This window comes from Carcharodon carcharias, chromosome 10, assembly GCF_017639515.1.
Source record: "Carcharodon carcharias isolate sCarCar2 chromosome 10, sCarCar2.pri, whole genome shotgun sequence".
Classification (NCBI taxonomy): domain Eukaryota; kingdom Metazoa; phylum Chordata; class Chondrichthyes; order Lamniformes; family Lamnidae; genus Carcharodon; species Carcharodon carcharias.
In genome coordinates this window covers 71,026,522-71,052,880 of record NC_054476.1, presented here as the reverse complement: position 1 = coordinate 71,052,880, position 26,359 = coordinate 71,026,522, and the positions used below count along the sequence as shown (strand labels likewise).

Here is a 26,359-nt window from a genome sequence, read left to right as displayed (position 1 = left end):
CTGTCACTGGGTATTCACTGCTTCTCTCTCTCCACTACTCCACAGTCACTGGGTATTCACTGCCTCTCTCTCCCCGACCCAACTGTCACTGAGTATTCAATGCCTCTCTCTCCCCACTACTCCACTGTCACTGGGTATTCACTGCCTCACTCCCCCCCCACCCTCTACCCCACTGTCCCTGGGTATTCACTGCCTCTCTCTCCCCCCTACTCAACTGTCATTGGGTATTCACTGCCTGTCTCTCCCCACTACCCCATCATCACTGGGTATTCACTGCCTCTCTCTCCCCCCTACCCCACTGTCACTGGGTATTCACGCTATCTCTCAACCCTTTATCCCACTGTAACTGGGTATTCACTGCCTCTCCCACCCCCCTACCACACTGTCACTGGGCATATACTGTCCCTCTCTCCCACTACCCCACTGTCACTGGGTATTCACTGCCTCTCTCTCTCCCTTACCACACTGTAACTGGGTATGCACTGCCTCTCTCTCTCCCACCCCCACCCCCCCAACCTTATCACACTGTAACTGGGTATTCATTGCCTCTCTCCCTCACTGTCACTGGGTATTCAATGCCTCTCCCCATCCCAGCACACCACTGTCACTGAGGATACACTGCCTCTCTCTCCCCTCTACCCCACTGTAACTGGGTATTCACTGCCCCGCTCAACCCCCTACCACAGTGTCACTGCGTATTCACTGCCTCTCCCTCCCCCCTAATGTCACTGGGTATTCACTGCCTCTCTCTCCCCCCGACCCAAATGTTACTGGGTATTCAATGCCTCTCTCTCCCCCCTACCCCACTGTTACTGGGTATTCACTGCCTCGTTCCCCGCTCAGCCCCTCTACCCCACTGTCCCTGGGTATTCACTGCCTCTCTCGCCCCCCTACTCAACTGTCATTGGGTATTCACTGCCTGTCTCTCCCCACTACCCCATCATCACTGGGTATTCACTGCCTCTCTCTCCCCCTTACCCCAATGTAACTGGGTATTCACTGCCTCTCTCCCTCCCTCTACCCCACTGTCAATGGGTATTCACTGCCTCTCTCCATCCCTCCACCCGACTGTCACTGGGTATTCACTGACTCTACACCGCCCCCACCCAATACCAAACTGTCACTGGGTATTCACTGCCTCTCTACCCCTCTCTACCCCAGTCACTGGGTATTCACTGCCGCTCCCTCCCCCCTACCCCACTGTCACTGGGTATTCAGTGCCTGTCTCTCCCCCTGCCCCAAGTCACTAGGTATTCACTGCTTGTCTCCCCCACCGAACCCACTGATACTGCGCATTCGCTACCTCTCTCCCTGTCCTACACCACTGTCACTGGGTATTTACTGCCTCTCGCCCCCTCCTACCCCACTGTCACTGGGTATTCACTTCCTCACTCTCCCCCCTACCCCACTGTCCCTGGGTATTCACTGCCTCTCTCTCCCCCTCGACCCCACGTTCACGGGGTATTCACTGCCTCTCTCTGCCCCGCTAATCGACTCACTGCGTATTCACTGCCTCTCTCTCCCCCCCCACTCCACTGTCACTGGGTAGTCACTGCCTCTCTCCACCCACCCACCCCACCCAACTGTCACTGGGTATTCACTGTCGCTCCCTCCCCCCTACCCAACTGTCAATGAGTATTCAGTGCCTGTCTCTCCCCCCGACCCCAGTCACAGCTTGTCTCTCCCCACTGAACACACTGATACTGCACATTCGCTACATCTCTCCCCATCCTACACCACTGTCACTGGATATTCACTGCCACTCACTGTCACTGGGTATTCAATGCCTCTCCACCACCCCACTGTCACTGGGTATTCACTGCCTCTCTCTCTCTCTCTCTACCACACTGTCACTGGGCATATGCGGTCCCTCTCTCCCACTACCGCACGGTCACTGGGTATTCACTGCCTCTCTCACTCCCTCTACCGCACTGTCACTGGGTATTCACTGACTCTCTCCATCCCACCACCCCACTGTCACTGAGGATTCACTGCTTCTCTACACCCCTCTGCCTGTCTCTCCCCCCTACCACACCGTCATTGGGTATGCACTGCCCCTCTCTCTCTCCCTTACCCCACTGTCACTGGGTATTCAATGCCTCTCTCTCCCCCGCTAACCAACAGTCGCTGGGTATTCACAGCCTGTCTCGCCCGCCTACAACACCGTCACTGGGTGTTCACTGCCTCTGTCCCCCCCTTACCCCACCGTAACTGGGTATTCACTGCCTCTCTCCCTCCCTCTATCCCAATGTCATTGGGTATTCACTGTCTCTCTCTCCCGCCTGACCCACTATCACTGGATATTCAAGGCCTCTCTCTCCCACCTACGCCACTGTCACTGGGTATTACTGCTTCTCTCTTTTTCTCTACGCCACTGTCATTGGGTATTCACTGCCCCTCTCCCCGCTACCCCAGTCACTGGGTATTCACTGCCTCTCTCTCCCCCAAACCCACTGTCACTGGGTATTCACGGCCTCTCTCACCCCCCAAAACCCACTGATACTGGGCATTCGCTACCCCTCTCCCCCTCCTACCGCACTGTCACTGGGTATTTACTGCCTCTCTGTCCCGTACCCCACTGTCACTGGGTACTCACCGGCTCTCTCTCCCCGACCCCACTGACACTGGATAATCATTGCAACTCAGAGCCCACACCCCCACAGTCACTGGGTATTCACTGCCTCTGTCTACCCCCTACGCCACTGACACTAGGTATTCACTGCTCCGCTCTATCCCCTTTCCCCACTGTCACTGGGTATTCACTGCCACACTGTCACTGTGTATTCACTGCCCTGCTCTCCCCTCTACTCCAATGTCACTGGCTATTCACTGCCTCTCTCCCTCCATCTACCCCACTGTCACTGGGTATTCACTGACTCTCTCCATCCCACCACACCACTGTCACTGAGGATTCACTGCTTCTCTACACCCCTCAACCCCACTGTCACTGGGTATTCACTGCCTCTCTCCATCCCTCGACCCCAATGTCACTGGGTATCATTGCCTCTCTCTGCCCCCCACACCCCACGATCACTGGGTATTCAGTGCCTCTCTCTCCCCCCCCCCCGACCCCACTGTCACTGGGTACTCACTGCCTCTCTCTCCTCCAAACCCAATGATACTGGGCATTCGCTACCTCTCTCCCCCTCAAGCCTCACTGTCACTGGGTATTTACTGCCTCTCTCTCATCTACCCAACTGTCACTGGGTAATCACTGCCTCTTTCTCGCCCCGAACCCACCGACACTGGGTATTCACTGTGTCTCTCCTCTTCTCTACGTCACTGTCACTGGGTATTCACTGCCCCGCTCTTCCCCCTACACCACTGTTACTGGGTATTCACTGCCCCGCTCTTCCCCCTACACCTAACTGTCACTGGGAGTTTACTGCCTCTCACTCCCCAACCCCATAATCAAAAGGAATTTACTGCCTCTCTCCTCCTTACCCCACCGTCACTGGGTATTCACTGCCTCTCTTCCTCCATCTAACCCAATGTCACTGGATATTCACTGCCTCTCCCCACCCCCCTTCTACCCCACTGTCACTGGGTATTCACTGCCTCTCTCTTCCCACTACCACAACGTCACTGGGCATTCACTGCCCCTCTCTCCTCCCTACAACACTGTCACTGGCTATTTACTGTCTCACTCTCCCCCCTACCCAACTATCACTGGGTATTCACTGCCTCTCTCTCCCCCTTACCCCACTGTAACTGGGTATTCACTGCCTCTCTCCCTCACTCTATCCCAATGTCACTGGGTAATCACTGCTGCTCACTCCCCACTACCTGTCACCGGGTATTCAGTGCCTGTCTCTCCCCCCCCCGACGCCACTGTCACTGGGTATTCATTGTCTCTCTCTCCCCTACCCCAACATCACAGGGAATTTGCCACCTCTCTCTACCCCCTACTGCACTGTCACTGGGTATTCACTGCCTCTGTCTCCCCACTACGCCGTTGACACTGGGTATTCACTGCCTCACTCTCTCCACTGCCTCTCTCCCTCACTCTATCCCACTGACAAGGGGTATTCACTGCCCCTCTCTCCCTCCCTCTACCCCACTGTCACTGGGTATTCACTGCCTCTTTCCATCCCTCCACCCCACTGTCACTGGGTATTCACTGCCTCTCTCTCCCCCCTACCCAACTGTCACTGGGTATTCACTGCCTCTCTCCCCCTTCTACCCCACTGTCACTGGGTATTTACTGCCGCTCCCTCCCCCCTACCTGTCACTGGGTATTCTGTGCCTGTCTCTCCCCGCAACGCCACTGTCACTGGGTATTCATTGCCTCTCTCTCCCCTACCCCACCATCACAGGGAATTTGCCACCTCTCTCTACCCCCTACTGCACTGTCACTGGGTATTCACTGCCTCTCTCTTCCCCACTACGCCATTAACACTGGGTATTCACTGCCTCACTCTCCCCACTACCACAACGACACTGGGTGTTCACTGCCCCTCTCTCCTCCCTACAACACTGTCACTGGCTATTTACTGCCTCTCTCAGCCCCTACCCCACTATCACTTGGTATTCAATTTCTCTCTCTCCCACCTACCCCACTGTCACTGGGTATTCACAGCCTCTCTCTCCTCCCAACCCCACTGTCTCTGGGTATTCACTGCTTCTCTCCCTCACTCTATCCCACTGTCACTGGGTATTCACTGCCTCTTTCCATCCCTCCAGCCCACTGTCACTGGGTATTCAATGCCTCTCCCTCCCCCCTACCCAAATGTCACTGGGTATTCACTGCCTCTCTCCCCCTTCTACCCCACTGTCACTGGGTATTCACTGCCGCTCCCTCCCCCCTACCTAACTGTCACTGGGTATTCAGTGCCTGTCTCTCCCCCCGACCCCACTGTCACTGGGTATTCACTGCCTCTTTCCATCCCTCCAGCCCACTGTCACTGGGTATTCACTGCCTCTCTCTCCCCCCCCCCCGACCCCACGAACACTGGGTATTCACTGCCTCTCTTCTCTCCACCCCCCCGCCTCCCCCCCACACTGTCACTGGGTATTCACTGCCGCTCCCTCCCCCCTACCCAACTGTCACTGGGTATTCACTGCCTCTCTCTCCCCACTACTCCACTGTCACTGGGTATTCACTGCTTCTCTCTCTCCACTACTCCACAGTCACTGGGTATTCACTGCCTCTCTCTCCCCCGACCCAACTGTCACTGGGTATTCAATGCCTCTCTCTCCCCACTACTCCATTGTAACTGGGTATTCACTGCCTCCCTCCCGCCCTCTACCCCACTGTCACTGGGTATTCACTGCCTCGCTCCCCCCCCCTCCTCTACCCCACTGTCCCTGGGTATTCACTGCCTCTCTCTCCCCCCTAAACAACTGTCATTGGGTATTCACTGCCTGTCTCTCAACCCTTTATCCCACTGTAACTGGGTATTCACTGCCTCTCCCATCCCCCTACCACACTGTCACGGGGCATATACTGTCCCTCTCTCCCACTACCCCACTGTCACTGGGTATTCACTGCCCCTCTCTCTCCCTTACCACACTGTAACCGTGTATGCACTGCCTCGCTCTCTCCCACCACCCCCCCACCCTTATCACACTGTAACTGGGTATTCATTGCCTCTCTCCCTCTCTCTACCCCACTGTCACTGGGTATTCACTGCCTCTCCCCATCCCAGCACACCACTGTCACTGAGGATTCACTGCCTCTCTCCCCTCTACCCCACTGTAACTGGGTATTCACTGCCCCGCTCAACCCCCTACCACAGTGTCACTGCGTATTCACTGCCTCTTCCTCCCCCCTAATGTCACTGGGTATTCACTGCCTCTCTCTCCCCCCGACCCAAATGTTACTGGGTATTCAATGCCTCTCTCTCCCCCCTACCCCACTGTTACTGGGTATTCACTGCCTCGTTCCCCGCTCAGCCCCTCTACCCCACTGTCCCTGGGTATTCACTGCCTCTCTCGCCCCCCTACTCAACTGTCATTGGGTATTCACTACCTGTCTCTCCCCACAACCCCATCATCACTGGGTATTCACTGCCTCTCTCTCCCCCTTACCCCAATGTAACTGGGTATTCACTGCCTCTCTCCCTCCCTCTACCCCACTGTCAATGGGTATTCACTGCCTCTCTCCATCCCTCCACCCGACTGTCACTGGGTATTCACTGACTCTACACCGCCCCCACCCAATACCAAACTGTCACTGGGTATTCACTGCCTCTCTACCCCTCTCTACCCCAGTCACTGGGTATTCACTGCCGCTCCCTCCCCCCTACCCAACTGTCACTGGGTATTCAGTGCCTGTCTCTCCCCCTGCCCCAAGTCACTAGGTATTCACTGCTTGTCTCCCCCACCGAACCCACTGATACTGCGCATTCGCTACCTCTCTCCCTGTCCTACACCACTGTCACTGGGTATTTACTGCCTCTCGCCCCCTCCTACCCCACTGTCACTGGGTATTCACTTCCTCACTCTCCCCCCTACCCCACTGTACCTGGGTATTCACTGCCTCTCTCTCCCCCTCGACCCCACGTTCACGGGGTATTCACTGCCTCTCTCTCCCCCGCTAACCGACTCACTGCGTATTCACTGCCTCTCTTTTCCCCCCCACTCCACTGTCACTGGGTAGTCACTGCCTCTCTCCACCCACCCACCCCACCCAACTGTCACTGGGTATTCACTGTCGCTCCCTCCCCCCTACCCAACTGTCACTGGATATTCACTGCCACTCACTCCCTGACCTACACCGTCACTGGGTATTCACTGCCACTCACTCCCCCAACACACTGTCACTGGGTATGCACTGCCTCTCGCTCCCCCCGACCCCACCGTCACTGGGTATTCACTGCCTCTCTTCTCTCCCTCCCCGCCTCCCCCCCCCCCCCAACTGTCACTGGGTATTCACTGCCGCTCCCTCCCCCCTACCCAACTGTCACTGGGTATTCACTGCCTCTCTCCCTCTTCTACCCCACTGTCACTGGGTATTCACTGCCGCTCCCTCCCTCTTACCCCACGGTCACTGGGTATTCACTGCCTCTCTCCCTCACTCTAGCCCACTGTCACTGGGTATTCACTGCCTCTTTCCATCCCTCCAGCCCACTGTCACTGGGTATTCACTGCCGCTCTCTCCCCCTTACCCCACTGTCACTGGGTATTCACTGCCTCTCTCCCTCACTCTAGCCCACTGTCACTGGGTATTCACTGCCTCTTTCCATCCCTCCAGCCCACTGTCACTGGGTATTCACTGCCGCTCTCTCCCCCTTACCCCACTGTCACTGGGTATTCACTGCCTCTCTCCCTCACTCTAGCCCACTGTCACTGGGTATTCACTGCCGCTCCCTCCTCCCTACCTGTCACTGGGTATTCAGTGCCTGTCTCTCCCACCGACCCCACTGTCACTGGGTATGCACTGCCTCCCTCCATCCCTCCACCCCACTGTCACTGGGTATTCACTGCCTCTCTCTCCCCCTACCCCACTGTCACTGCGTATTCACAGCCCCTCTCTTCCCCTACCCCATTGCCACTGGGTATTCACCGCCTCTCTCTTCCCCACACCACCCTCCCCCCTTATCACACCGTAACTGGGTATTCACTGCCTGTCTCCCTCTCTCTACCCCACTGTCACTGGATTTTCACTGCCTCTCTCCATCCCACCACGCCACTGTCACTGAGGATTCAATGCCTCTCTCTCTCTCCCCCCTACCCAAGAGTCACTGGGTATTCACTGCCTGTGTCTCCCCCCTACCACACCATCACTGGGTATTCACTGCCTCCCTCCCCCCCTTACCCCACTCTAACTGGGTATTCACTGCCTCTCTCCCTCCCTCTATCCCACTGTCACTAGGTATTCACTGCCTCTCCCCTTCCCTCCACCACAATGTCACTGGGTATTCACTGTCTCTCTCTCCCCCCTACCCCACTATCACTAGATATTCAATGCCTCTCTCTCCCCGCTACCCCACTGTCACTGGGTATTCACTGCCTCTCTCGACCCCTGAACCCACTGACACTGGGTATTCACTGCCTCTCTCTCCCCGCAAACCCACTGATAATGGGCATTCGCTACCTCTCTCCCCCTCCTATCGCACTGTCACTGGGTATTTACTGCCTCCCTGTCCCGTACACCAGTCACTAGGTAATCACTGCCACTCAGCGCCCGCACCCCCCCCAACCCCACTGTCACTGGGTATTCACTGCCTCTCTCTACCCCCTACCCCACTGTCACTAGGTATTCAGTGCCCCGCTCTTCCCCCTACCCCACTGTCACTGCGTATTCACTGCCCCGCTCTCCCCTCTACTCCAATGTCACTGGGTATTCACTGACTCTCTCCCCACCATCTACCCCACTGTCACTGGGTATTCACTGCCTCTTTCCATCCCTCCTCCCCACTGTCACTGGGTATTCGCTGCCTCTCTCCATCCCACCACGCCACTGTCACTGAGGATTCACTGCCTCTCTCTCCCCTCTACCCCACTGTCACTGGGTATTCACTGCTCCTCTACCCCACTGTCACTGGGTATTCAATGTCTCTCTATCCCCCCTACCCAACAGTCACTGGGTATTCACAGCCTGTCTCGCCACCCTACCACACCGTCACTGGGTATTCACTGCCTCTCTCCCCCCCTTACCCCACTGTAACTGGGTATTCACTGCCTCTCGCCCTCCCTCTATCCCAATGTCACTGGGTATTCACTGTCTCTCTCCCCACTACCCCACTATCACTGGATATTCACTGCCCCTCTCTCCCCTCTACTCCAATGTCACTGGGTATTCACTGACTCTCTCCCCACCATCTACCCCACTGTCACTGGGTATTCACTGCCTCTTTCCATCCCTCCTCCCCACTGTCACTGGGTATTCGCTGCCTCTCTCCATCCCACCACGCCACTGTCACTGAGGATTCACTGCCTCTCTCTCCCCTCTACCCCACTGTCACTGGGTATTCAATGTCTCTCTATCCCCCCTACCCAACAGTCACTGGGAATTCACAGCCTGTCTCGCCACCCTACCACACCGTCACTGGGTATTCATTGCCTCTCTCCCCCCCTTACCCCACTGTAACTGGGTATTCACTGCCTCTCGCCCTCCCTCTATCCCAATGTCACTGGGTATTCACTGTCTCTCTCCCCACTACCCCACTATCACTGGATATTCACTGCCCCTCTCTCCCCTCTACTCCAATGTCACTGGGTATTCACTGAATCTCTCCCCACCATCTACCCCACTGTCACTGGGTATTCACTGCCTCTCTCCATCCCTCTATCCCAATGTCACTGGGTATTCACTGTCTCCCCCCCTACCCCACTATCACTGGATATTCAATGCCTCTCTTTCCCACCGACACCACTGTCACTGGATATTCACTGTCCCTCTCTCCCCGCTACCCCACTGTCACTGGGTATTCACTGCCTCTCTCTACCCCCGAACCCACTGTCACTGGGTATTCACTGCCTCTCTCTCCCCCTTAACCCACTGTTACTGGGTATTCACTGCCTCTCTCCATCCCTCCACCCCACTGTCACTGGGTATTCACTGCCTCTCTCTCCCACCTACCCCACTATCACTGGGTATTCAATGCCTCTCTCTCCCACCTACGCCACTATCACTGGGTATTCAATGCCTCTCTCTCCCACCTACGCCACTGTCACTGGGTATTCATTGCCTCTCTCTCCCATACCCCACCATCACAGGGAATTTACCGCCTCTCTCTACCCCCTACTGCACTGTCACTGGGTATTTACTGCCTCTCTCTCCCCCCCTATGCCCTGGACACTGGGTATTCACTGCCTCTCTCTTTCTCTCTACGCCACCATCACTGGGTATTCACTGACTCTCTCTCCCCACTACGCCATTGTCACTGGGTATTCACTGCCTCACTTTCCCCACTAGCACAACGTCACTGGGTATTCGCTGCCTCTCTCTACCCCCTACCCCACTATCACTGGGTATTCAATGCCTCTCTCTCCCACCTGTGCCACTGTCACTGGGTATTCACTGCCTCTCTCTCCCGCTTACCCCACTGTCACTGGGTATTCACTGCCTCTCTCCATCCCTTCACCCCACTGTCACTGGGTATTCACTGCCGCTCCCTCTCCGCTACCTAACTGTCACTGGGTATTCAGTGCCTGTCTCACCCCCGGACCCCACTGTCACTGGGTATTCATTGCCTCTCTCTCCCCTACCCCACCAACACAGGGAATTTGCCGCCTCTCTCTACCCCCTACTGCACTGTCACTGGGTATTCACTGCCTCTCTCTTCCCCACTACGCCATTGACACTGGGTATTCACTGCCTCACTCTCCCCACTACCACAACGTCACTGGTTATTCACTGCCCCTCTCTCCTCCCTACAACACTGTCACTGGCTATTTACTGCCTCTCTCTCCACCCCCCTACCCCACTGTCACTGGGTATCCAATTCTCTCTCTCCCCCTTACGCCCTGTCACTGGGTATTCACTAGCTCGCTCTTACCCCTACACCCAACTGTCAACGGGTGTTTACTGCCTCTCACTCCCCTGCCCCACAATCAAAGGGAATTTACTGCCTCTCTCTCCTTTACCCCACTGTCACTGAGTAGTCACTGCCCTCTCTCCTCCCGACCCCACTGTTACTGGGTATTCACAGCCTCTCTCTCTCACTTACCCCACTGTAACTGGGTATTCACTGCCTCTCTCCCCTTACCCCACTGTTACTGGGTATTCACTGCCTTTCTCCCTCACTCTATCCCACTGTCACTGGGTATTCACTGCCTCTTGCCATCCCTCCACCTCACTGTCACTGGGTATTCACTGCCTCTCTCCCCGCTACCTAACTGTCACTGGGTATTCACTGCTTATCTCTCCCCCCTACCACACCGTCACTGGGTATGCACTGCCTCTCCCTCCCCTTACCCCACTGTAACTGGGTATTCACTGACTCTCTCCCTCACTCTAACCCACTGTCACTGGGTATTCACTGCCTCTTTCCATCCCTCCACCCCACTGTCACTGGGTATTCACTGCCTCTCTCCCCCTTCTACCCCACTGTCACAGGGTATTCACTGCCGCTCCCTCCCCCCTACCTAACTGTCACTGGGTATTCAGTGCCTGTCTCTCCCCCTGACCCCACTGTCACTGGGTACTCACGGCCCTCTCTCCCCTCTACTCCAATGTCACTGGGTATTCACTGAATCTCTCCCCACCATCTACCCCACTGTCACTGGGTATTCACTGCCTCTCTCCATCCCACCACACCAATGTCACTGGGTATCACTGCCTCTCTCTCCGCCCTACCCCACTATCACTGGTACTCAATGCCTCTCTCTCCCACCTACGCCACTGTCACTGGGTATTCAGTGCCTCTCTCTCCCCCCGACCCCACTGTCACTGGGTATTCACTGCCTCTCTCTCCTCCAAACCCAATGATACTGGGCATTCGCTACCTCTCTCCCCCTCCTGCCACACTGTCACTGGGTATTTACTGCCTCTCTCTCCACTAACCAACTGTCACTGGGTAATCACTGCCTCTTTCTCGCCCCGAACCCACCGACACTGGGTATTCACTGCGTCTCTCCTTTTCTCTACGTCACTGTCACTGGGTATTCACTGCCTCGCTCTTCCCCCTACACCACTGTTACTGGGTATTCACTGCCTCGCTCTTCCCCCTACACCTAACTGTCACTGAGTGTTTACTGCCTCTCACTCCTCAACCCCATAATCAAAGGGAATTTACTGCCTCTCTCTTCCTTACCCCACCGTCACTGGGTATTCACTGCCTCTCTCTCCCCCTTACCACACAGTAACTGGGTATTCACTGCCTCTCTACCCCCTTACCACACTGTAATTGGGTATTCATTGCCTCTCTCCCTCTTTCTACCCCACTGTCACTGGGTATTCACCGCCTCTCTCCATCCCACCACGCCACTGTCACTGAGGATTCACTGCCTCTCTCTCCCCTCTACCCCAATGTCACTGGGTATTCAATGCCTCTCTGTCCCCCCTACCCAACAGTCACTGGGTATTCACAGCCTGTCTCGCCATCCTACCACACCGTCACTGGGTATTCACTGCCTCTCTCCCCCCCTTACCCCACTTTAACTGGGTATTCACTGCCTCTCGCCCTCCCTCTATCCCAATGTCACTGGGTATTCACTGTCTCTCTCCCCCCTACCCCACTATCACTGGATATTCACTGCCCCCCTCTCCCCGCTACCCCACTGTCACTGGGTATTCACTGCCTCTCTCTCCCCCCGAACCCACTGTCACTGGGTATTCACTGCCTCTCTCCCTCCCTCTATCCCACTGTCACTAGGTATTCACTGCCTCTCCCCATCCCTCCACCCCAATGTCACTGGGTATTGACGGTCTCTCTCTCCCCCCTACCCCACTATCACTGGATATTCAATGCCTCTCTTTCCCACCGACACCACTGTCACTGGATATTCACTGTCCCTCTCTCCCCGCTACCCCACTGTCACTGGGTATTCACTGCCTCTCTCTACCCCTGAACCCACTGTCACTGGGTATTCACTGCCTCTCTCTCCCCACAAACCCACTGATACTGGGCATTCGCTACCTCTCTCCCTCTCCTACCACACTGTCACTGGGGATTTACTGCCTCCCTGTCCCGTACACCAGTCACTGGGTAATCACTGCCACTCAGTGACCCCCACCCCCGCAACCTCACTGTCACTGGGTATTCACTGCCTCTCTCTACCCCCTACCCCACTGTCACTAGGTATTCAGTGCCCTGCTCTTCCCCCTACCCCACTGTTACTGCGTATTCACTGCCCCGCTCTCCCATCTACTCCAATGTCACTGGGTATTCACTGACTGTCTACCCACCATCTACCCCACTGTCACTGGGTATTCACTGCCTCTCTCTCCCCGCTACCCCACTGTAACTGGGTATTCGCTGCCTCTCTCCCTTCCTCTCTCCCACTGACACTGGATATTCACTGCCTCTCTCCCTCCCTCTATCCCACTGTCAAAGGGTATTCACTGCCTCTCTCCATCCCTCCACGCCACTGTCACTGAGGATTCACTGCCTCTCTCTCCCCTCTACCCTACGGTCACTGGGTATTCATTGCCTCTCTCGCCCCCCCTAAAAAACTGTCAATGGGTATTCACTGCCTCTCTCCCCCCCCTTACTCCACTGTAACTGGGTATTCACTGCCTCTCTCTCCCCCGTACCCCACTGTAACTGGTTATTCACTGCCTCTCTCTCCCGCTTACCCCACTGTCACTGGGTATTCACTGCCTCTCTCCATCCCTCCACCCCACTGTCACTGGGTATTCACTGTCTCTCTCTCCCACCTACGCCACCATCACTGGGTATTCAATGCCTCTCTCTCCCACCTACGCCACTGTCACTGGGTATTCACTGCCTTCCTCCCCTCCCCCCTCTACCCCACTGTCACTGGGTATTCACTGCCGCTCCCTCCCCCCTACCTAACTGTCATTGGGTATGCAGTGCCTCTCTCCCCCTCCTAGCCCACTGTCACTGGGTATTCATTGCCTCTCTCTCCGCTACCCCACCATCACAGGGAATTTACCGCCTCTCTCTGCCCCCTACTGCACTGTCACTGGGTATTTACTGCCTCTCTCTCTCCCCCTTTGCCCATGGACACTGGGTATTCACTACCTCTCCCTTTCTCTCTACGCCACCATCACTGGGTATTCACTGACTCTCTCTCCCCACTACGCCATTGTCACTGGGTATTCACTGCCTCACTCTCCCCACTAGCACAACGTCACTGGGTATTCACTGCCCCTCTCTCCTCTCTACAACACTGTCACTGGCTATTTACTGCCTCTCTCTCCCCCCTACCCCACTATCACTGGGTATTCAACGCCACTCTCTCCCACCTACGCCACTGTCACTGGGGATTCACTGCCGCTCTCTCCCGCTTACCCCACTGTCACTGGGTATTCACTGCCTCTCTCCATCCCTCCACCCCACTGTCACTGGGTATTCACTGTCTCTCTCTCCCACCTACGCCACTATCACTGGGTATTCAATGCCTCTCTCTCCCACCTACGCCACTGTCACTGGGTATTCACTGCCTTCCTCCCCTCCCCCCTCTACCCCACTGTCACTGGGTATTCACTGCCGCTCCCTCCCCCCTACCTAACTGTCATTGGGTATGCAGTGCCTCTCTCCCCCTCCTAGCCCACTGTCACTGGGTATTCATTGCCAGTCTCTCCGCTACCCCACCATCACAGGGAATTTACCGCCTCTCTCTGCCCCCTACTGCACTGTCACTGGGTATTTACTGCCTCTCTCTCTCCCCCTTTGCCCATGGACACTGGGTATTCACTGCCTCTCCCTTTCTCTCTACGCCACCATCACTGGGTATTCACTGACTCTCTCTCCCCACTACGCCATTGTCACTGGGTATTCACTGCCTCACTCTCCCCACTAGCACAACGTCACTGGGTATTCACTGCCCCTCTCTCCTCTCTACAACACTGTCACTGGCTATTTACTGCCTCTCTCTCCCCCCTACCCCACTATCACTGGGTATTCAACGCCACTCTCTCCCACCTACGCCACTGTCACTGGGGATTCACTGCCTCTCTCTCCCGCTTACCCCACTGTCACTGGGTATTCACTGCCTCTCTCCCCCTTCTACCCCACTGTCACTGGGTATTGACTGCCGCTCCCTCCCCGCTACCTGTCACTGGGTATTCAGTGCCTGTCTCACCCCCGGACCCCACTGTCACTGGGTATTCATTGCCTCTCTCTCCCCTACCCCACCATCACAGGGAATTTGCCGCCTCTCTCTACCCCCTACTGCACTGTCACTGGGTATTCACTGCCTCTCTCTTCCCCACTACGCCATTGACACTGGGTATTCACTGCCTCACTCTCCCCACTACCACAACGTCACTGGGTATTCACTGCCCCTCTCTCCTCCCTACAACACTGTCACTGGCTATTTACTGCCTCTCTCTCTCCCCCCCTACCCCACTGTCACTAGGTATTCAATTTCTCTCTCTCCCCCTTACGCCCTGTCACTGGGTATTCACTAGTTCGCTCTTACCCCTACACGCAACTGTCACTGGGTGTTTACTGCCTCTCACTCCCCTGCCCCACATTCAAAAGGAATTTACTGCCTCTCTCTCCTCTACCCCACTGTCACTGGGCAGTCACTGCCCTCTCTCCCCCCGACCCCAGTCACTGGGTATTCACTGCCTCTCTCCCACTTACCCCACTGTAACTGGGTATTCACTGCCTCTCTCTCCCCCTACCCCACTGCCACTGGGTATTCACTGACTCTCACTCCCCCACACACCCCCTTATCACACCGTAACTGGGTATTCACTGCCTGTCTCCCTCTCTCTACCCCACTGTCACTGGATTTTCACTGCCTCTCTCCATCCCACAATGCCACTGTCACTGAGGATTCACTGACTCTCTCTCCCCTCTACCCCACTGACACTGGGTATTCAATGCCTCTCTCTCCCCCCTACCCAAGAGTTACTGGGTATTCACTGCCTGTGTCTCCCCCCCTACCACACCATCACTGGGTATTCACTGCCTCCCTCCCCACCCTTACCCCACTCTAATTGGGTATTCACTGCCTCTCACCCTCCCTCTATCCCACTGTCACTGGGTATTCACTGCCTCTCCCCATCCCTCCACCCCAATGTCACTGGGTATTCACTGTCTCTCTCTCCCCCCAACCTCACTATTACTGGATATTCAATGTCTCTCTCTCCCACCTACACCACTGTCACTGGGTATTCACTGCATCTCTCTTTCACTCTACGCCACTGTCACTGGGTATTCACTGCCTCTCTCTCTCCCCTTATCCAACTGTCACTGGGTATTCAATGCCTCTCTCCCCCCTCTACCCCACTGTAACTGGGTATTCGGTCCCTCTCTCCCACTGACACTGGATATTCACTGCCTCTCTCCCTCCCTCTATCCTACTGTCAAAGGGTATTCACTGCCTCTTTCCATCCCTCCACGCCACTGTCACTGAGGATTCACTGCCTCTCTCTCCCCTCTACCCCACTCTCACTGGGTATTCATTGCCTGTCTCGCCCCCCCTCTAAAAAACTGTCAATGGGTATTCACTGCCTCTCTACCCCCCCTTACTCCACTGTAACTGGGTATTCACTGTCTCCCTCTCCCCCGTACCCCACTGTAACTGGGTATTCACTGCCTCCCTCTCCCCCGTACCCCACTGTAACTGGTTAATCACTGCCTCTCTCTCCCCCTTACCCCACTGTGACTGGGTATTCACTGCCTCTCTCTCCCCCTTACCCCACTGTAACTGGGTATTCACTGCCTCTCTCTCCCCCTTACCCCTCTGTCACTGTGTATTCACTGCCTCTCTCCATCCCTCCACTCCACTGTCACTGAGTATTCACTGCCTCTCTCACTCCCTACCAATTGTCACTGGGTATTCACTGCGCCTCTCTCCCCTACCCCACCATCACAGGGAATTTACTGCCCCTCTCTCCCCGCTACCCCACTGTCACTGGCTATTCACTGCCTCTCTCTACCCCTGAACCCACTGTCACTGGGTACTCACTGCCTCTCTCTCCCCACAAACCCACTGATACTGGGCATTCACTGCCCTCTCTCCCCCCGACCCCAGTCACTGGGTATTCACTGCCTCTCTCCCACTTACCTCACTGCCACTGGGTATTCACTGCCTCTCACTCCCCCACACACCCCCTTATCACACCGTAACTGGGTATTCACTGCCTCTCACCCTCCCTCTATCCCACTGTCACTGGGTATTCACTGCCTCTCCCCATCCCTCCACCCCACCATCACAGGGAATTTACTGCCCCTCTCTCCCCCCTACCCCACTGTCGCTAGGTATTCAGTGCCCTGCTCTTCCCCCTACCCCACTGTCACTGGGTATTCACTGATTCTCTCCCCACCATCTACCCCACTGTCACTGGGTATTCACTGTCTCTCTCTCTCTCCCCTTATCCAACTGTCACTGGGTATTCAATGCCTCTCTCCCCCCTCTACCCCACTGTAACTGGGTATTCGGTCCCTCTCTCCCTCCCTCTCTCCCACTGACACTGGATATTCACTGCCTCTCTCCCTCCCTCTATCCCACTGTCAAAGGGTATTCACTGCCTCTCTCCATCCCTCCATGCCACTGTCACTGAGGATTCACTGCCTCTCTCTCCCCTCTACCCCACTCTCACTGGGTATTCATTGCCTCTCTCGCCCCCCCCCCTAAAAAACTGTCAATGGGTATTCACTGCCTCTCTACCCCCCCTTACTCCACTGTAACTGGGTATTCACTGCCTCCCTCTCCCCATACCCCACTGTAACTGGGTATTCACTGCCTCCCTCTCCCCCGTATCCCACTGTAACTGGTTATTCACTGCCTCTCTCTCCCCCTTACCCCACTGTGACTGGGTATTCACTACCTCTCTCTCCCCCTTACCCCACTGTAACTGGGTATTCACTGCCTCTCTCTCCCCCTTACCCCTCTGTCACTGTGTATTCACTGCCTCTCTCCATCCCTCCACTCCACTGTCACTGAGTATTCACTGCCTCTCTCACCCCCTACCCAACTGTCACTGGGTATTCACTGCGCCTCTCTCCCCTACCCCACCATCACAGGGAATTTACTGCCTCTCTCTACCCCCTACTGCACTGTCATTGGGTATTCACTGCTTCTCTCTCCCTCCTACCCCATGGACACTGGGTATTCACTGCCTCTCTCTTTCCCTCCACGCCATCATCACTGGTTATTCACTGACTCTCTCTCCCCACTATGCCATCGTCACTGGTTATTCACTGCCTCACTCTCCCCACTAGCACAACGTCACTGGGTATTCACTGCCCCTCATTCCTCCCTACACCACTGTCACTGGCTATTTACTGCCGCTCTCTCCCACTACCCCACTATCACTGGGTATTCAATGCCTCTCTCTCCCACCTACGCCACTATCACTGGGTATTCAATGCCTCTCTCTCCCACCTACGCCACTGTCACTGGGTATTCAATGCCTCTCTCTCCCACCTTCGCCACTGTCACTGGGTATTACATGCCTCTCTCTCCTCCCATGCCCACTGATACTGGGCATTCGATACATCTCTCCCCCTCCTGCCGCACTGTCACTGGGTATTTACTGCCTCTCTGTCCCGTACCCCACTGGCACTGTGTATTCACCGCCTCTCTCTCCCCTACGCAACTGTCACTGGGTAATCACTGCCTCTCTCCCCCACCTACCCTTCTGTCACTGGGTATTCACTGCCTCTCTCTCTCCCCAACGCCACTGTCACTGGGTATTCACTGTGTCTCTCTTTTTCTCTACGCCACTGTCACTGGTTATTCACTGCCGCGCTCTTCCCCCTACCCCACTGTCACTGGGTAGTCACTGTCTCTCTCTCTCTCTCCCCCCCCTCAAACCCACTGTCACTGGGTATTCACTGCCTCTCTTCTCCTCCCCCACCCCACTGTCAATGGGTATACACTGCCGCTCTCTACGCCCTAACCCACTGTCACTGGGTATTTACTGCCCCTTTCTCCCCCTACCGCCCTGTCACTGGGTATTCACTGCCCTTCCCACTCCCACGACCCCACTGTCACTGGGTATTCACTGCCTCTCTCTCGCCCCTCCTACCCCGCTGTCACTGGGTAATCAATGCCTCTCTCCCCACTACCCCACCGTAACTGGGTATTCACTGCCTCTCTCCCTCCCTCTACCCGACTGACACTGGATATTCACTGCCTCTCTCCATCCCTCCACCCCACTGTCACTGAGTATTCACTGCCTCTCTCTCCCCCCTACCCCACGGTCACTGGGTATTCACTGCCTCTCTCCCCCCGACCCCACCGTCACTGGGTATTCACTGCCTCTCTCTCGCCCCAAACTCACTGATACTGGGCAGTCACGACCTCTCTCCCCCACCTACTCTTCTGTCACTGGGTATTCACTGCCTCTCTCTCTCTCCCCCTTACGCCCTGTCACTGGGTATTCACGGCCTCGCTCTTCCCCCTAAACCCAACTGTCACTGGGTGTTTACTGCCTCTCACTCCCCTGCCCCACAATCAAAGGGAATTTACTGCCTCTCTCTCCTTTACCCCACCGTCACTGGGTATTCACTGCCTCTCTCTCCCCCCTACCCCACTGTCACTGGGTAATCAATGCCCTCTCTCCCCCCGACCCCACTGTCAGTGGGTATTCACTGCCTCTCTCTCCCACTTACCCCACTGTAACTGGGTATTCACTGCCTCTCTCTCCCCCTTACCCCACTGTAACTGGGTATTCACTGCCTCTCTCTCCCCCTTACCCCACTGTAACTGGGTATTCACTGCCTCTCTCTCCCCCTTGCCCCACTGTCACTGGGTATTCAATGCTGCACTCTCCCGCCTACCCCAGTCACTGGGTATTTACTGCATCTCTTTTTCTCTCTACGCCACTGTCACTGGGTATTCACTGCCCCTCTCTCCCCGCTACCCCGCTGTCACTGGATATTCACTGCCTCTCTCTTCCACCAACCCCACTGTCATTGGGTATTCACTGCCTCTCTCTCCCCCCAAACCCACTGATACGGTGTCCCGTACACCACTGTCACTGAGTATTCACCACCTCTCTCTCCCCTACCCAACTGTCACTGGGTAATCACTGCCACTCCACCAGCCGCCCAACCCCACTGTCACTGGGTATTCACTGCCTCTCTCCATCCCTCCATTCCACTGTCATGGGTATTCACTGCCTGTCTCTCCCCCCCTACCCCACTGTCACTGGGTATTCACAACCTCGCTCCCTCCCCACCCCCTCTACCCCACTGTCCCTGGGTATTCACTGCCGCTCTCACCCCCTTACCCCACTGTAACTGGGTATTCACTGCCTCTCTCCCTCCCTCTATCCCACTGTCACTGGGTATTCACTGCCTGTCTCTCCCCACTACGCCATTATTACTGGGTATTCACTGCCTCTCTCCCTCCCCCGCCGGCCCAGCCAGCTGTCATTGGGTATTCACTGTCTCTCTGCCGCCACCCCCCCACCACCCCACCGTCACTGGGTATTAACTGCCTCTCTCCCACCCTCGATCCCACTGTCACTGGGTATTCACTGCCTCTCTCGATCCCTCCACGCCACTATCACTGAGGATTCACTGCCTCTCTCTCCCCTCTACCCCACTGTCACTGGGTATTCACTGCCTCTTTCGCCCCCCCTAAAAAACTGTCAATGGGTATTCACCGCCAGTCTCTCCCACCTACCCCATTGTCACGGGGTATACACTGCCTCTCTCTCCCCCTTACCTCACTGTAACTGGGTATTCACTGTCTCTCTCACCCCCTAAAAAACTGTCAATGGGTATTCACTACATGTCTCTCCCCTCTACCCCACCATCACAGGGAATTTACCGCCTCTCACTACCCTCTACCTCACTGTCACTGGATATTCATAGCCTCTCTCTCCCCGCTATGCCATTGTCACTGGGTATTCACTGTGTCTCTCTTTCTCTCTACGCCACGGTCAATGGGTAATCACTGCCCCGCTCTTCCCCCTACTACACCACTGTTACTGGGTTTATACTGCCGCTCTCTCCCCCCTACCCCACGTTCAGTGGGTATTCACTGCCTCTCTCTCCCCCCGAACTCACTGATACTGGGCATTCGCTATCAGTCTCCCCCACCTACCCCAATGTCACTGGGTATTTAATGCCACTCTCCCTCTCCTACCCCACTGTCACTGGGTATTCACTGCCCCGCACTTCCCCAACCCCACTGTCACTGGGTATTCACTGCCTCTCTCCATCCCTCCACCCCTCTATCACTATGTATTCACTGCCTGTCTCTCCCCCCTACCCTACCGTCACTGGGTATTCACTATCTCTCTCCCCCTTACCCCACTGTAACTGGGTATTCACTGCCTCGCTCCCTCCCTCTATCCCACTGACACTGGGTATTCACTGCCTCCGTCTCCCCCCTACGCTATTGTCACTGCGTATTCACTGGGTGTCTCTTTCTCTCTACGCCACTGTCACTGGGTATTCACTGCCCCGCTCTTCCCCCTACACCACTTTCACTGGGTATTTATAACCGCTCTCTCCCCCCACCCCACTGTCACTGGATATTCACTGCCTCTCTCTCTCCCCGACCCCACTGTCACGGGGTATTCACTGCCTCTCTCCATCCCTCCACCACAATGTCACTGGGTTTTCACTGTCTCGCTCCCCCCCCCCCCCTCCACCCGCCGCCTCTACCCCACTGTCACTGGGTATTCACTGCCTCTCTACCGCCACCACCACCCACCCCCCACCACCCCACCACCCCATGGTCACTGGGTATTCACTGCCTCTCTCCCACCCTCGACCCCACTGTCACAGAGGATTCACTGTCTCTCTCTTCCCTCTACCCCACTATCACTGGGTATTCACTGTCTCTCTTGCCCCCACTAAAAAACTGTTTATGCGTATTCACTGCCAGTCTCTCCCCTTTACTCCACCATCACAGGGAATTTACAGCCTCTCACTAACCTCGACCCCACTGTCACTGGATATTCACTGCCTCTGTCTCCCCGCTATGCCACTGTCACTGGGTATTCACTGTGTCTCTCTTTCTCTCTACGCCACGGTCAATGGGTATTCACTGCCCCGCTCTTCCCCCTACACCACTGTTACTGGGATTTACTGCCGCTCTCTCCCCACTACCCCATGGTCACTGGGTATTCACTGCATCTCTCTCCCCCCGACCCCACGGTCACCGGGTTTTCACTGCCTCTCTCTTCCCCCGAACCCACTGATACTGGGCATTCGCTACCTCTCTCCCCCACCTACCCCACTGTCACTAGGTGTTTACTGCCTCTCACTCCCTTACCCAACCATCACAGGGAATTTACTGCCTCTCTCCCTTACCCCACCATCACTGCATATTCAATGCCTCTCTCTCCCCTCGAACTCACTGACACTGCGCATTCGCTACCTCTCTCCCCGTCCTACCCCACAGTCACTGGGTATTTACTGCCACTCTCCCCCTCCTACCCCGCTGTCAATGGGTATTCACTGCCTCACTCTCCCCTTTACCCTACTGTCGCTGAGTATTCACCACCTCACTCTCCCCTCTACCCCATTGTCACTGGGTATTTACTGCCTCTCTCTCCTCCCTACCCCACTGCCACTGGGTACTCACTGCCTCACTCTCACCCCTACCCCACTGTCATTGGGTATTCACTGCCTCGCTTCTCCTCCCACACCACATTGTCAATGGGTATTCACTGCCGCTCTCTTCGCCCTAACCCACTGTCACTGGGTATTTAATGCCTCTCTCCCCCTACCCCACTGTCACTGGGTATTCACTGCCACCCTCTCCCCACTACCACACTGTCACTGGGTATTCACTGCCCCTCTCTTCCCCCCCTACCTCACTGTCACTGGGTATTCACTGCCTCTCACCATCCCTCCACGCCACTGTCACTGGGTATTCACTGCCCCTCTTCCCCCTATCCTTCTGTCACTGGGTAGTCACTGCCTCTCGCTCCCCTTCGACCCCACAGTCACTGGGTATTTACTTCCTCTCTCTCCCCCCTACCCCACTGTCACTGGGTATTCACTGCCTCTCCCTCCCCCCACCCCACTGTCACTGCATATTCACGGCCTCTCTGTCCCCCCTGCCACTGGGTATTCACTGCCTCTCTCTCCTCCCTACTCCACTGTCACTGGGTATTCACTGCTTCTTTCTCCCCCCTACTACACTGTCAGTGGGTATTCACTGCCCCTCTCTCCCCCTACCGCCGTGTCACTGGGAATTCACTGCCTCTTCCACTCTCGCGACCCCACTGTCACTGGGTATTCACTGCCTCACTCTCCCACCTACCCCACTGTCACTGGGTCTTCAGAGCCCCTCTCTCCCCCGAACCCACTATCACTGGGTATTCACTGCCTTTCTCACCCCCTTACCACACTTCACTGCCGCTCTCCATCCCTCAACCCCACTGTCACTGAGTATTCACTGCCTCTCTCTCCCCTCTACACTGTCACTGGATATTCACTGCCTCTCTCCACCCCGACCACCCCCCCTACCCCACTGTCACTGTGTATTCACTACCTCTTGTTCCCCCCTACCCAATTGTCACTGGTTATTCACTGCCTGTCTCTCCCCCGTAGCCCACTATCCCTGGGTATTCACTGCCTGTCTCTCCCCACTATCCCACTGTCACTGGGTATTCACTGCCTCTCTCCCACCAGTACCCAACTGTCACTGGGTATTCACTCTCTACCGCACCCCCCACTCCCACCACCCTTCTGTCACTGGGTATTCACTGCCTGTCTCTCCCCACTACCCCACCATCACAGGGAATTTACCACCTCTCTCTACCACCTACCCCACTGTCACTCGGTATTCACTGCCTCTGTCTCCCCCCCACGCCATTGTCACTGAGTATTCACTGGGTCATCTTTCTATCTACGCCACTGTCACTGGGTATTCACTGCCTCTCTCCAACCCACTGTCACTGGGTATTCACTGCCTCTCTCTCCCAACTACCACACTGTCACTGGGTATTCACTGCCTCTCACCATCCCTCCACGCCACTGTCACTGGGTATTCACTGCCCCGTTCTTCCCCCTACACCACTTTCACTAGGTATTTACTGCCGCTGTCTCCCCACTCTACGGAAACTGGGTATTAATTGCCTCTCTCTCCCCCCAAATCCACTGATACTGGGCATTCGCTACCTCGCTCCCCCTCCTTCCCCACTGTCACAGGGTATTTACTGCCTCTCTCCCCCTCCTACCCCACTGTCACTGGGTATTCACTGCCCCTCTCTCCTCACTACCCCACTGCCTCAATCTCCCCCCTTCCCCACTGTCACTGGGTATTCACTGCCTCTATCTCCCCTCTGTCCCACTGTCACTGGGTATTCACTGCCTCTCTCTGACCCCTACCCAATTGTCACTGGGTATTCACTGCCTCTCTCCCACCCTCTACGCCACTGTCTCTGGGTATTCACTGCCTCTCGCCCCCCTACCCCACTGCAACTGGATATTCACTGCCTCACTCTCCCCCCTACCCAAGTTTCACTGGGAATTCACTGCCGCTCTCTCCCCACTACCCCACTGCCACTGGGTATTCACTGCCTCTCACTTCCCCCTACCCAGCTGTCACTGGGTATTCACTGCCTCTCTTCCGCCACCCCCCTATCACTCGGTATTCAATGCCTTTCTCTCCCACCTACGCCACTGTCACTGGGTATTCACTGCGTCTCTCTTTCTCTCTACGCCACTGTCACTGGGTATTCACTGCCTCTCTCTTCCCCCTACCCAACTGTCACTGGGTATTCACTGCCTCTCTCACCCCCGACCCCACTGTCACTGGGTATTCACTGCTCTCGCTCCCCCCAAACATACTGATACTGGGCGTTCACTACCTCTCTCCCCCTCCTACCCCACTGTCACTGGGTATTCACTGCCTCTCTCTCCCCCCTACCCCACTGTCATGGGGTATTCACTGCCCCTCTCTCCCCTCTACCCCACTGTCACGGGGTATTCACTGCCCCTCTCTCCCCTCTACCCCACTGTCACGGGGTATTCACTGCCCCTCTCTCCCCTCTACCCAACTGTCACGGGGTATTCACTGCCCCTCTCTCCCCTCTACCCCACTGTCACGGGGTATTCACTGTCCCTCCCTCCCCTCTACCCCACTGTCACGGGGTATTCACTGCCTCTCTCTCCCCTCTACCCCACTGTCACTGGGTTTTCACTGCCTCTCTCTCCCCTCTATCCCACTGTCACTGGGTATTCATTGCCTCTCTCTCCCCCCTACCCCACTGTCACTGGGTATTCAATGCCTCTCTCTCCCCATCCCCCCTCTACCCCAAACTCACTGGGTATCCTCTGCCTCTCTCTCCCCCTTTCCCCACTGTCAGCGTATTCACTGCCTCTCTCTCCCCCCATACCCCACTGTCACTGGGTATTCACTGCCTCTCTCTCCCCCCTACCCCACTGTCACTGGGTAGTCACTGCCTCTCTCTCCCCCCTACCCCACTGTCACTGGGTATTCACTGCCTCTCTCTCCCCCCCTACCCCACTGTCACTGGGTATTCACTGCCTCTCTCTCCCCCCTACCCCACTGTCACTGGGTATTCACTGCCTCTCTCTCCCCCCTACCCCACTGTCACTGGGTATTCACTGCCTCTCTCTCCCCCCTACCCCACTGTCACTGGGTATTCATTGCCTCTCTCTCCCCCCTACCCCACTGTCACTGGGTATTCACTGCTTCTCTCCCCAACTTGCTTTCTCCTCCATCACCCCAAACTCACCAGAAGAAGGTGACCGTTCCATCATCAAACACCTCGGACTCGGTGCTCCGCCGGTCCTGCTCCTCCCGCCGCCCGCTGCTTTTCCTCGCCGGCTCCCCCCGCTGTTGCTGCCGGCCTCCTCCCGGTTCCGGGCCATCCAACAAACCGTTCGGTTCTCCCGCAGGCGGCTTTCTAACTGCATTGCGGATCATGGCGTGTGGACTCCCGCTCCCCGGCGGCACCAGCTTCCAAATCACTAGCCGTCTCCCCGCCCCATCATTGCGCACGTAAAGGCTGTCACCGGAAGCCAGCCCCACCGCGTCCGGTGGCCAGAGCGAGGCTAAGGGGGCATTTCCTGTGACCAGAGAGAGGCTAAGGGGGCATTTCCTGTGACCAGGGTGAGGCTCAGGTGCTACATCACTAAAGCAAGGCTCAGGTGTATCTTTTGGTGGCAGAGCAATACTAAGCTGCACTCTATGGTCACAAATTTATTTTGTAATAGCAAAATACTTTGGTTGTTGGAGATCTAAAATTAAAACAGATAATGCTGGAAAAGCTTAGCATGTCTGGAAGCATTGGTGGAGAGGGAAACAGTGTTAATGTTTCAAATCCAATATGATTCTCCGGAACAAATTCATTTAGAATTTATTTTTAAAAAATAAATGCAAGTTAGCTGCATGGTGCCATCAATGGCATGTTTGTGCAAAGGAGTGTTGGTACATTTGCCATTATTACATTAATACTTTTACTGCTATTGGAAAGGATGGTGATCAAGTTATTGTGGTCCCATGTCGGTGGAATAACATAGGAAAGAACGGGGAGTATATCCTGCTGAGGAACTATCAAGAGATAGGAGCTGAATTAAAAGGCAGAACCTTAAGTGTAATATTACCAAAGCCATTTGCAAATTGACATGGAAAAGGCAAATCAGAAAAGTTAACATGTGGCAAAAGGATTGATGTGGGAAAGCGTTCTGTTTCATGGAACACTGGTACCAATACAGACGTGGAATGGGGTTCTACCACCAGGATGGGCTCCACCAGAACCAGACTGGGATTGAGGTCGGAGCTGAAAGGGGCAATACAGCTGGGAAAAGGTACTTTAAGCCAATGAAAGGAGGGGAGAGCTCAGACAAATTAAAAAGCCTAATAATTAGGTAAATGGTTAAGAGCT

At 55.7% G+C, this 26,359-nt stretch overlaps 1 protein-coding gene across 1 annotated transcript in view; it reads right to left on the bottom strand.

Moving 5' to 3' along the window:
• Nucleotides 1-25,493, bottom strand: part of ptdss2 (phosphatidylserine synthase 2) — a 121,395-nt gene extending 95,902 nt beyond the window's left edge. Inside the window, exon 1 of the mRNA XM_041197786.1 lies at nt 25,208-25,493. Coding sequence (XP_041053720.1) covers nt 25,208-25,398 — 191 coding nt within the window. The 5' untranslated portion in view covers nt 25,399-25,493. The remainder of the gene's footprint in view (nt 1-25,207) is intronic.
• Nucleotides 25,494-26,359: the final 866 nt, after the last annotated feature.